At 39.5% G+C, this 13160-nt stretch overlaps 1 protein-coding gene across 2 annotated transcripts in view; it reads left to right on the top strand.

The window, feature by feature from the left end:
- Positions 1–13160, top strand: part of fhod1 (formin homology 2 domain containing 1) — a 59015-nt gene that overhangs the window by 26461 nt on the left and 19394 nt on the right. For both annotated transcript variants that reach the window (XM_074667083.1, XM_074667084.1), the window contains exons 4-6: positions 10045–10112; positions 10194–10299; positions 12719–12813. In XM_074667083.1, the coding sequence (XP_074523184.1) occupies positions 10045–10112; positions 10194–10299; positions 12719–12813 (269 nt within the window). The remainder of the gene's footprint in view (positions 1–10044; positions 10113–10193; positions 10300–12718; positions 12814–13160) is intronic.

Genomic DNA, 13160 nt, shown 5'->3' on the forward strand with positions numbered 1-13160 from the left:
GTATCCTGACCTCCCAGCAGGACATGTTGAACCCTCAGGCTTTCGCACAGAGAAACTGTCTCCTAATAGTGTCTGGTTTGATTCCCAGTGACTGTCCCTCCTTATTAACCCTAAACCCCGTTGATTTTTATTGGATAAGTCACTGATTGTTAGTCATAGACTTCCAAAACTCAAATGTGTTTCTCTCTGGGAGCTTTATTTTGAAAGTCCTACTGGATATCACAGATTTATTATTCTCAACCTGATAGCTTTATTTTCCCAATTTAACCACACACGGCTGATTTATTATTCCTAACTTTCTCTAAGAGCCCCTTTGGAAGCAAACTCTGCAGAGATAAAAACCCAAATCCTGACCAAGCTGCAGGGTTTGAGAAGTCTGTAGGAAGGATGCATTATGTTTTTAGCTTTGAGCAAGCTGCACTTCTAGATTAAACCAACACAGAAATATGCAGTACCCAAAGTGTCCACTAGAGGCTGTACTAAAAGCTCAGATTTCCTTATTTGTGTCTGTGTTAGGATGCAGATTTTAGATGTTTACAGCCTGGTGCACAAACGCTTTGGTCTCTCTTTTTTTTCTCAAGCTGATTTGTTCTATAAACTCATCTGTTTTTCTCTCTGAAGGAAAATGATATAAAATATGAATTTGATAGACAGGTTGGAGCATTGCAGAGGTTTCCCAGGAGGCTCAAAGCCCGCCTCTGCCTTTCAGCGTTTCTAATTTAGTGACCTCCATCTTTGTGTTTCATGCTCCCTCCTTGGGAACAAACCAGTGCTGGATTTACTGAGACACCCCACAGTCTTTGACCTCAGGATGTTAGAAGTAATAAAGATAGAGTGACATTGAAAAGTTTGAAAACCACTCTTCAAGATGAGGTTTTAAACCCACAGAAACCTTAAATCCTGCTCTGTATCTTGACTTTGGATCACTCTGAGAAGGAGACCCCTCTGCCTCCAGCTTTCTTCTAAAGAAAACTCATTTCACTGAAATAGTTGAGCTCAATTAGCAGCACTGGCACTAACAGGAAATACCACGCAGAGTTTATCTGGGTCACTTCCTGTTTCTGTGGGATAAACACATGAATCCTTCCATCCTTCAGTCTTTGGCTCTGTTTCATTCACTCACCTTCCTGCTTTCCTGCACAGTTGTTTACGTATTTCCTCTCATTCTGATGGTTTTTATGATCTGAAGAAGTGCAAGAGAAACTTCTTCTGTCACTGACCCAACATCTACTCAGCTCACTGCTGCCACCGCTGGCTGGGAGTTGTATTGCAAAACTAGCAGAAAACTCATTTTCCATCTTGGTATGATTTGACTTCTGTGAGTAAAGCTAATGATAATCAAAAATGTACTGGATACAGCAGTTAAAGAGATTGATGATTCAGTTATAGTCTGACTCTTGACCACATGTTCATGATTATCATAACTGTTATGCATTTATTAAAGAGGGGACAATTTACGTTCCAGTTTTTGAAACACAAACACAAGATATTGGTTGAAGCAATGCTAAAACACACTTTCAGCTTTCAGGTCTTAATTCATACACTGCAAAAAACTGAAATTTTCTCAAGTGATTTTCTCTTATTTTAAGTAAAAATTTTCTTGTTATTAATGATATGAGCTACAGTTCAACTGATCAATTCAGAAAAAATGTCTTGTTTTAAATTATTTAATAAGGTCTGAATTGCTTGTAACAAGTAAGAAATAATTTGCCAATGGAGCAAGAAAAATTTGCTCAAAAATTAGCTTAAAACTAGAATAATGTCTTAAAACAAGTACATTTTCTCTTGCTCCATTGGCAGATTTTGTTTTTACTTGTTACAAGAAATTCAGACCTCATTTTGACTTTAAATAACTTCAAATAAGACATTTTTCCAGACAGGTCAGATAAATGAGACTTTTTCTACTTATATTAAGACAAAAAAAACTTCAGTTTTTCCAGTGTAGGATTTTGCTTTTGCACGTGTTACAGTGTCAAATTTGCATCATGTATGTAACCACACACACACACAAGAATGAAACTCGTTAGTACACATTTTTAAAACCATTTTACTGCTCTGAGTTAAGCTGTTGCAGCTTTGCATCTTGTTTCTAGGTAAACACGGCACATTGAGCCGCTGCCTCTCAGGTGTCTCCTTGTTTTGTCCCTTGCAGACTGTGCAAAACATGAAGTTCTGGCTTCTTTTTAAAGCTGACAACAGAATTATTTGTGCCTTCATGGTTGAGTCTGCATAGCATGTGATACAGGGTTAACGGTGAGCCCCAGGCTGTGTTGCAAATAACACAGCCTGGGGCTCACACTCGCTGAGGAGCTGATGGAATCTTTTGTTCGACCTATAAAGGTGCACAAATACACTGGATCACAAAGGTGCTTTTGTGATCCTGTTACTAAGAAGTTCAGGTAAAGGTTGTGCTGAAAGATTCGTCCAGTCGTGTCTTGTCATGTGTCAGGTTTCATCTTGTTGCTGCTCTTTGCAGAGCTTGTTCTCTAAACTTCTTCCTTAAACGCTCCCATAGCATCCATGTTTGTTTTAATTTCACCTGCATCATTTGGTTTTGCATCAACTGCCACCTACAGGCATTATTCTGCACTGCACCTTTATTTTCTCTCTGTAACTGCTGCTGCATTAACTCTGTACCATGTGCCTGGATGCACACTCTGGCTTAGAGAACATGATGTTTCGTTGCTGCATAGTTTGTATGATCTGGACATTGTCAGCTTCCTCCAGGTGTGTCTATAAAGAGGACTTAGCAGGTGAAATGTGAAGCATTACTGAACGAGGGATGAATGTTCACCCTTTCACTTCTCTTTGAAGTGTTCACTGTCCCTATGAAGCTCATTTTAACGGCCTGTGCAATGGGCCATAAATGCAACTTGAATCTCTCCTTTACGCACACAAACAGCCGGGAACTATGTGTGGGAGTGTGGTCAGGAGAGAAGAATTTCACACACACAGACACGCACACACACACACACACACACATTCACACACACAGAGATATAACTGGAGTGTGTTGTTGGCATCACTGCACAGTTATAACTCTTTATAATCCCAGGACGTTCCCTCTTTTGACTCTCAGCTGTTGTAGTGAAACTGTGTTTGGCTGGCAGCCATGTTGGGTCAAAGTTGGATGTCAGAGAGTCTGACTCACCGTCCGCTCTGAGAGAAAACACTGACAGACAGATTTATTGTTAAACTGCAACATCCAGAACAGTTCAGTGACGCACATGCCAAGTAAACTTAGTAGAGGCTGAAGACTCTGAGGGATGAAGAGGGTTGATTTAAGAAGAATGTCAAGCAAGAAACTGAGAAATAATGTCTGAAAACACCACACCAGAAAATTCAAGATCTAAAAATCTTAAAATAAAAAAAGAAAGTCAGTTATTTTAGTCCAGTGAGTGCTGATTCTTTTGAGGACTGCAAAAGAAAACCTTTTCAAGTCTTCCATTCCCAAAAAGTAACAATCCTGGATGCTCAGAAAGAGTGTGTGCAGATTACCAAACTTCTACATATTCATATGTTGTTGAAATCCTTGGATATGTCTGTAAACCAATCAAAACACTCCATTCCAAAGAAGGCACCAGATCTACAGGAGATAGGATCCTAATAGGATGGGATGAAACAGGATCTTGATTGGAGGAGATCTTCATGAGATGAGATGGAGTCTCCAAATGAGATGATATCTTCATGAGATGAGATCATAATATGTTGAGATAAAATCTCCAGATGAGATGAGATTTTCATGCAATGAGATCTTCACCAGAACAGAGAGGTTCATGAGCTGAGACAAGATCGTATTATGTTGAGATGAAATCTCCCTATGATATAAGATCTTTATGAGATAAGATCTTCACCAGTTGAGAGATCTTCATGGGATGAGATCTTCGCCAAATGAAAGATCTTCATGAGATGAGATGAGACAAGATGAGATATTCACCAGATAAGATGAGATTTTCAGGAGATCAGATCCTCATGAGATGAGATTTTCAGGAGGAGATCATGATGAAATGAGATGAGATGAGATGAGATGAGATGAGATGAGATCTTCAGGAGACTTGCAAAAACTATGTGGTTATTACATGATCCCTTTAATAGTTCATGACACGTTTGAGATCAAGGGGCAGGGCTCCAGAGTGCTGGCCAATCAGAGTGAAGGGGGTTTCTTCAAGAGACAGCGGCTAAAACAAAGTGTTACAGAGGCTGAAATGAGGGCTCACTGAAACACCAGTGAAATAAAAAAGATACTTTTTTAAGCTGTAAATTGTATAAAGATACCCCAAGGACACCAGGGGACAGGATAAAGACCAGAAAAAAGCACAATATCCTCTCCTTAAAAAGTAACAGTGTCAAAATATGCTGACAATGAAAATAAACAGTTGCATCACCATTCAGAAGAGATGCAAACTAATAAATAAAATGTTAAAAGTAACGAACAATGATATGAGCATTAAAGCTTTTTGTTGGCAACAGAAAGGGATAAGTTTGGGTCCAATCCAAATCTACTTAGAATAAGGTTTGAAGGAATGGTGACAAAGACTTGCAGCATTGTGAATTTGTTTAGCGAACAGTTAGAACAGAAACTCGCTCCAGTGAGAAGACCTCCTCTCTGACTGTGCTGAAGCTCATAACTCAAACTGACGAAACGTTCCTGTGTTTCTGCTCCTGAAACATTCTGCGATGCTGTTGCTCCTTTCAGCTCTGTCTTTTACAGCCCAGATGGTCAGACGGACGCCGTGTTTTCACACAGTGGGCTCTTTGTTCCCCTGTGACACCCGGCTGCTGTTAAACATCCTCGCTTTGTGTCTTTTTATTTGAGCTCTGTGGGGATCCTCCTCTCTCTGTATACAGCTCTGTTTCTCTCTGTTTGTTCAGAATGTCTCAAACTGTTTATCCGTCAAATGTCTGGGTGTAATTTAGTCTAAAATGAGAAGTCACATCTGCCCTCTTTCTCCCACTGACCGATTATAAAAACCTGTAATCAGAGTTTAACCTCTGAAACGCTCCGGAGACAAACTTGTGTTCTTCTGTCCAAACTTTTGTTCTTTTGTTTTAGGAGCCTAATTTTGAATCAGAGTCAACGCCTTAAACTCAACAAAGGTCCTGCAGCTGGTTTATCTCAAACAAAACATTATATGAATATACATGAAGAAAGTTTACATTAAATTAAGTGTTTGAAATGTTTTACTGTGTGGAAACCTCTGCAGGTGTTAGTGAATATGTAAAAATGAAAAGGAAACACTCAAACATCAAATCAAATACTTTAAACCAAAACATGTAGATGTGAGGTGCAGATGGCCTAGCAGTCTAGGTTGCGTCCCGTGAGGTTCGCCCTCGAGCAGGTGACCAAGGTTCAGATCCAGCCTGTGCCCCACATGTCATTCCCTACTCTTGTCCTGTTTCCTGTTGTATCCACTGTCCTCTCCTCTCTGATTGAGGCACAAAAAGCCTGAAAAAAAGCAAACAAAAAATAAACATGTAGATGATAAACCATGCACAAACATTGAACAGCTTACATTTAACGCCCAATTTGTAAAAAAAATTAAAGTTATGCTTAAAACAAGTGGGTAAAATTAAAGCGATGCACGGTAAACGATTGAAAATGGAGTTAATCGATTTAATTATGCAAAATATATCTAACATTGCATATCAGCAAAAAATCTTATAATAATGCAAAATACATGAATAAAACAGTAAAAGGGGCTAAATACATCTGAAAACATGTAAGAGTTCAAATGTATGTAAAATATGTAAATGTTGAATGTATATGTAAAATGTCAAAAAACAATGTCAAATTAGATTTGAAAAAAAAATTTGCAAACTAAGAAAAAAAAAATAAAAAAATGATGGAAAATTTAACTTTAAATATCAAGATTACCATTCTTTTAACATATGTTTGCAACATATATCTTACAGTATATAGTCATGTTTATAAGGCAAAATATAAATGAAACAGAAAATAAGCTCAATATGTATGTAAGTGTTCATGGGGTCACAATAAATGACAGAAGTATTTATGAGGATAGTGTGAAATACTTCAAATACAAATATGTATATATATATATATATATATATATATATATATATATATATATATATATATATATATATATATATATATATATATATATATATGTAGACACATTATGTTTGATTTAAGGAAAAAGGAATAAGTGATCTATAAACTAAAGAAAAGAGAAAATAAAAAAAGATAAACAGTTTTACAACACAGTTTAACAAGTTTTATGAATGTTAGATAATGTTTGCCATGATAATTCATATAATACAGAATATGTATGTATGATTAAACAAAAAAACAATATGGTCCATGTAACATTGTATATACAGGAATTCACAATGTATGAAAAATTATAAGAATAATGTGAAATATAAGCTAATATATATAAAATAGTGTTAAGTCTAAGGACAAATGAATAATGATGCACACGGTATGTTAATATCAATAAAGATACCGGCAGTTGACCAATGAAAAAAGATTGCACAATATAGTTTAAAATATAATGTACTGTGTAAAAGATATGTTATAAGAAATGGTCACTTTTTTTTGAAAATTTACAAAGAAGTTACGTCGAGTACGTAAAAAAAAAATTTGCTTAAAAAGGTATGCCAAATTTGTGCCAGCGCACACTGAACACACTAAAAACAGCTGGAAACAGAAGTTGAAGTAAAAAGTGGAACTAATCTCACCTGGCCGTGAGTGGCGGTGTGTTTCTGAGCTGTCATGATTAATCGATTCCCTCAGGTAAAAAATGTCTCGTCCTCCTGCGAGCTGTTTGTTCAGTCAGTTTACAGCAGGCTGTGAGAACATTCATCATAACTTCCTAATAACTACCTGCTATTCTTGGACCGGGACGCCTGCACAGCTCCAAGCTGCACCAAGCTCAGCTGATGTGAGGTATTTAAAAAGGCCGTGACACCGTTTCACATCTGGGTTTGAGAGTCAAATAGAGGGGACTCTGCCAGGGGACAGAGCGAGGAGGAGGTGGTTGGTCTCTTCTTCTACTCTGTCTCTGTTTCCCCATCAAACTGTTGAAAAGCAGAGTTTTATGGCAGCTCCATGTTGTGCAGCAGGACTGAGCGTCTCAGATTGTTTACTGAAAAGTAAACAGGATGTCGAGTCTCATCGGTTTATTTGCCTCTGGTATAAATGATTCCATCACGTTAGCACAGCAGGGACCAGAGAGGAGCTGCAGAAACTCAGGACAGGATTAAAGAGATCATATTCATACTTTCCCTGACAAAAAATATGCCATTTGAATGAGTTTTTACGCTTCCACAATGCCTAATAATTTTAGACTGGAGGTTGCCACTTGGTTAAAAGCCAAGAAGAGCCTTAAACCTGTAGTTTTCCCAGGGAGTAAGTCTGCTAATAAGTTAATGCATCAGATACAGAAAAGATGACTTCGAATGAGTTTATGAGCTCCATCTTTAGTTTCTGGGCTCCTTTCAAATAGTATGACGCCAATTGTGGATGAAAAAAAATTTAAAATGTTGAAATGCTTTCTTTATTTATTTGTTAAACACCCCTGAAGTGACCAAACCAGAATAATGGCGTATCAGTGGAGGCAGATTAAACACAGCAAGGTTTGACCCAAGATGGACTAAAGCTATACTGATCAGAAAAGTTAAAGCTAGTACATCTCACAGCAGGGAGTCACTCGTCTCTGGCACCAATATTTTGTTGTTCAAGGGCTGAAAAGTTTGTGAACCCCTGCTCAGGAGAGCTTGTCTGAAATTGGGACAGGTCCCCAAATTACCGACCCGTAACGTCCCACTTTTTGGTTCCTTTCTGTTGGGGTGCCAGACATATTAATCTGACCTCAGAAGGTGGAGCTAGAAACACTACTGTCCATTGGCTGGTTGAAAGAATCGTCACTTCCTGTGCGACTGCAGCGATACTTTCTTTTTGTCTGGAAAATGGCAACATAAGACAGCATGCCCTTTGATTACTGTGTCATGTTTTTCTTCTTCGTTGGATTTATTAGCAGAGTTGTTATGCAGCTGGCGCAGCTATCAGCATTCAGCTTACAAGCGAACAGGATCAGGCTTTACCATACACGGTTAAAAAAAAAAAAAAAAAATGTCATCTTGCTAGACTTGAAGTAAGGTCGTCACAAGAACTGCTCCCCCTGGTGGCTGGCTGCAGTATAGGTCACAAAATCCATCTCCCCAGCCATTCCAGATGGGCTGTGGTCAAACTTACAAAAAATCAATACATACCATTGAAATGTTTCTCACACCTGATTGTTGTGGTAAATTGAACATATTATTTAGCTGCCTTGTATTCTAGTCCTCCGTTTTTCTGAAAAGTTTCATTTTCATTAGTTATAAGAGGTAAAAAACAAGGCTTTATGTCATGTTTAATGATGATTGACAGCTTCTGTTCTTGTGTATTTTTTCCGGGGATTGCAAAATATGTCGGGAGGGAGAACCAAGAAGATATTTGACCCTTGAAAGATAAAAAAATATATATATTTTTGTCACCCATCTTTACTCAGATTGTCTCTTCATCCCTTATAGACTGTTTTGTGCAGGCTCCAATGGGGTATTTTAGCTTCAAAACAGTACAATGGTAAAAGGCGAAGCTTCAGACAAGAAGTTGCACTTTTTCCTTATAGCTGTGTGTCTCTGCTCCTCCCTCTATCACAGCCACTGCACTGCTGACTCCCCAAAGTTTATATAGGTAAAGCAGACACAGTTATTAACTTGGTCCTTGAGTTTTCTGTTTGCCCCAGCCTTCAGAGTTGGTGGTTTTATTTAAGGTTTGATTTCTGGTCACTTTTCACCTTAAATTTAGAAATCTTTGAATAAAACTGTTTCTGAAAAGCTTTACGGTTCAGAAATTATTTCTGATTGGTCGATAATGACTTGCATTTGCTGGTCATCAGTTGACAATCTTGCCCACTGATACATTTCATAAACAAACATGTTAATGATGAAGGATTACTGAATGGCTCCTTCAGTCTGTGTCCTTTAACTTCCAGCTCTAAAAGTGACAGAAATCTGAAATGTAACGAGGCTAAAAGAGGATTCTCTGACTTCTCTGAGCTCAGAGGTTACCTGAGGTCACAGCTTGCTGCAGCAGCGAGTCAGGAGGTGATGAAGATGATGTAAAAGTGTCATTACACTGGAGTGAACTCTTCTCCTGTCGTTGGTTTTCTTAAGATCTGTGAGCGGCGTGTTTCCCTGAACGATGACAGTGTTTCTGTTCACTCTGAAATCCCAGGGGAGGATTTATGGATCCCTGTGCCACGACAACAGACTCCCATGACTTCCTGCTACACACACTCTAACCACAGCTCTTTGTAGTGTGTGTGTGTGTTGATGTGGATCCTGCAGTCTCTCTCATGAATTCCTCTGATATGTTTTGGTGTCTTCAGTTTATTTGTGTCTCTTTAAACTTTAAATCATCACTTCCTGCCTCTGTGGATTATTTTTCTGTGGATTAAAGCTCTCCGTTGTTTGAGAGAAATGTTGGCTGACCTTAAAGAGGGGGTACTGTGCGTTTTTTTTAGTCTGTATTCTGATTTACAGCTAAAAGAAATCTTTATTCCTTCTCCTTTGTGTTTAATAAAACCTTGTTTCAGCCTCTGTCTGCAACACTTCGGTTTAGCTGCTGTCTCTTTAAGAAGAACCCCTTCTCTCTGATTGGCCAGCTCTCTGAAGGCTTGTAGGGGGCGGGGCTTGGAGATTTAGGTCTTCCCCAGTCATTATGATCTCCTATAGGATGGTAGACAACAGTTCAGGGGTTAAATTTGCTCTGAATTGATGCAATATCTTATATGGGTGTTTTTGTTTTCTTTCCTCTCGTGATCACCACTTGAACTCGAGTTAAATCGTAAATTTCTGAAGTGTAAACCTGTCATCTTCTCCTCTGATTTGCAGAATGAGTCAGGGGTCTCGGCCTCTGATCAGAACAAACAGGAAATACTTTCATTCCTTTCTTAAACCCTCTCCCTCCCTCCTTCTTCTCTTTTAAGGCCTCAGTGTTTGGGTCTCACTGGGTTTCTTCTTCTTGTGTTTCAGAGAAGCTGTACAACTCTCAGGGTCCAGAGCTCAGGCGCTCCCTCTTCTCTCTCAAGCAGCTCTTCCAGGTAACACACACACCTCTTGATCTGCTCAGAAAAAGGAAGCATCAGCATCATGATCCCGTCTCCTCTGTCTCTGCTTTGCAGGATGATAAAGATCTGGTTCCAGAGTTTGTGGCGTCTGAAGGTTTGACGTGTTTCATCAAAGTGGGAGCAGAGGCTGACACCAACTACCAGAACTACATCCTGAGAGGTGAGTAAGCAATAACACGATACAGGGTCCACACTTTTCACCCTGAACAGGATCCTGATCATCTTTTTCACACAGCTTGTAATCAGTCAGTCCAGCCCAAACTGTTTGTCCTCGTCAGTTCAGGCTGGAGGAAAAGAACTGCTGATGCTTCCAAAGCAGGAGAAGGATAAACAAAGCTATCACGCTGTTGTTTCCAAGTGTCAAGAAGTTAAGTGTAAAGGATCATCAAGAAGTTCAAAAAGAGGCACACAGGACAGCCCAGCGCGGCTCCAAATCTCTAGCCAGACTCTTCTCCTTTGTTGTGCCCAAATGGTGGAATGAATTACCTAAATCTATCCCATCTGCAGAGCCCCTTTCTACTTTAAGATATTTGTGAAGACTCATCTGTTCAGGGAACATTTAGGCACTTAATCTGACCCTTCTCCTCTTTGTCCTCAGGGGTAGACTGAGTCAGAAGGTCTGAGACACAGCCCCTAATGAATATTCAGCACTGACCATTGAATGTTGTTGAAGGCTGAATTATATTGTTAAACCGATGAATTGTGGTTCATTATCGAAACATTAGTCTACATTAAAAAACAATCTTCTTGCACTTAACCACAGGACTTGCCACCAAACAACTTGCACTTTGTTGCACGGACTTAAGTTTTCCCTTCTGTCAAAGTTCTTGCAAGTGTTGTACGTTGCTTTGGACAAAAGCGTCTGCTAAATGAAGCCAACTGTAGAAGTCTGGCAAAGGTAGGAAGACAAAGATTCAAACTGGACTCTGAATTTTTTATTTATTTTTCTAACCTTTATTTAACCAGGTTGCTCCCATTGAGATTTAAAACCTCTTTTTCAAGGGAGACCTGGCCAAGACAGGCAGCAGCAAAAACACAAAGTTACAGACAGAAAAACACAAAAAGAGACAAAGAACAGTCAATAAAACACAAGATAGTGGATTGAAATCACGTTCCAGGACACAACTGTTCAAACAACCGAGCTAAAACTCTTGCATCTTAAAAAAACAGCTCATTTAAGGAACCATCTCCTTGAGCTTTAAGTGATTCTGCAACTGGTTCCAAGATGAGGGTTCAGAGTACCCAAAGGCCCTAAACAAATGAATGAATGGACAAATGAAAGAAAACTAGACAGAGTACCTCTAAAGAGCCCAGAACGACTACCAAACTACAAGAGTTCAGGACTTGGCCAAGTGAGGACTTGTCAAAGTGCCAAAGAAGAAGGTCACTAGAGCCCTGATGTCTTTTAAATGGACTGCTGTGGAGGAGGCAGGCCAAGAAAAAGTTCATTTTGACAATAGTAAAAGAGACACTTTCAAGCCAGCAGGATGAAGGATGCTAGGGATCATCTGGAGTCTGGGAGCAGCCAATAGCCCCGTTTCCACCTAGTGGTCCAGTATGAACCAGTACAGTTTGGTACAAGTCAAATCAGTAAACACAAGGCTGACTGTTTACATCAGAGGCTGATGATTCTGACCTCCACTGCATGTTCCAATTTAACCAGCACAAATAGGGCAAAAGCTCTCTTATTCAAGAGAGTATGCAAAGGGTTAAATGCTAACTGTCCTCGTGGCGTCACACTGCACTGGTGAGCTGGGATGGTGGGCTCAAACTTAGCAAAAACTTTAGACTGACCACAATTAGACTCCAAGATTAACAGGAAATCAGGATCTAATCTGTGTTCTATTTAAAGTCACAATCAATTCTTCTAATCATTCTAAAATTTTCCCAGGGTTTGAAAAATAATTTTTAGAACAGTTGAAAAGTGATTCTCAGAGTCTGAAGACCTCAAGGTTGTTTCAGCTGCTAGTTTTTGTTGGATTTTCTGATCAACTGTTCAAAGAAAAGATAAAAAGGACAAATTCAAACAGAGACATAAAAGGGTCCTAGGATGGTGCCCTGGGGAACACCACATGACATATGACGGCAACATTTGGCATGGAATCAAAGCCCGTTTTCATGTCCGTCGAGTTAAAAAACGTTAATTCAGTTCCCACATGGTGCTTTGGCCTGTGGAAAGGACATGATAGTCCGATAAGAGTGCACCAAGCTGAACAGGTCTTGTCTCAGAGGTTTTTTAAGGAGTCATGAAGCTTCACGAGATCAAACTAAGGATTTCGAGGTCAAACAGATTTCTGGGTTCTTCAAGATGCAGCTCCATCAGCCGGGTTTCTGTGGAGTCTGTACACACACACACACACACACACACAAACACACACAGCAGCAGAAGCAGCAGCTCTGCTCGATGGAAACTCAGCTTCACACGTCCAACAAACCCACAGAGAGCTGAGTCAGCCCTGCAGATTACAGGCTCCTCTGGATCTGCTGGAGCTGTGTGTGGAAAGCAGGGAAACGACACTGACACTGACCCATCTGTGCGTCTGTCTATTCCTCTGTCTGTCTGTCTGTGTGTCTCTCAGCTCTCAGTCAGATCATGCTGTTTGTGGATGGTATGAACGGAGTGATAAACCACAATGAGACGGTGCAGTGGCTCTACACGCTGACGGGGAGCCTGGTGAGTCATCAAAACTCAAAATAAATCTCATTTTCCAGTTTTTGCATCCAGTTTTTGTGAGACTGGTTTCAGTCTTGAGGTGTTTACAATCACAGCTGTTTAAAAAACTTCATTATTCACCTCATATGTTTAAAACACTGTGTTTGAGAAGCTACAGAAGCAGAGAAATTGTCTGTTTTAGAGCATAATTTTGAGGTTTTTATTTTCTTTTTTTTTTTTTTAATTAAAGCAGAGGTTAAAAACTATGGAATAACCCTTTAATGATGGCAGCCCCTTTAAAAACCACCATCACCCAGCCTGAACAAAGTTTAAAAGTCTCCCCTGTAGTCAAAGTTTCTCAGAGGAGG

The sequence above is a fragment of the Halichoeres trimaculatus genome, unplaced genomic scaffold, assembly GCF_033239565.1.
Source record: "Halichoeres trimaculatus isolate MK-OKI-2021-1 unplaced genomic scaffold, fHalTri1.1 fHalTri1_scaffold_3, whole genome shotgun sequence".
Lineage (NCBI taxonomy): Eukaryota > Metazoa > Chordata > Actinopteri > Labriformes > Labridae > Halichoeres > Halichoeres trimaculatus.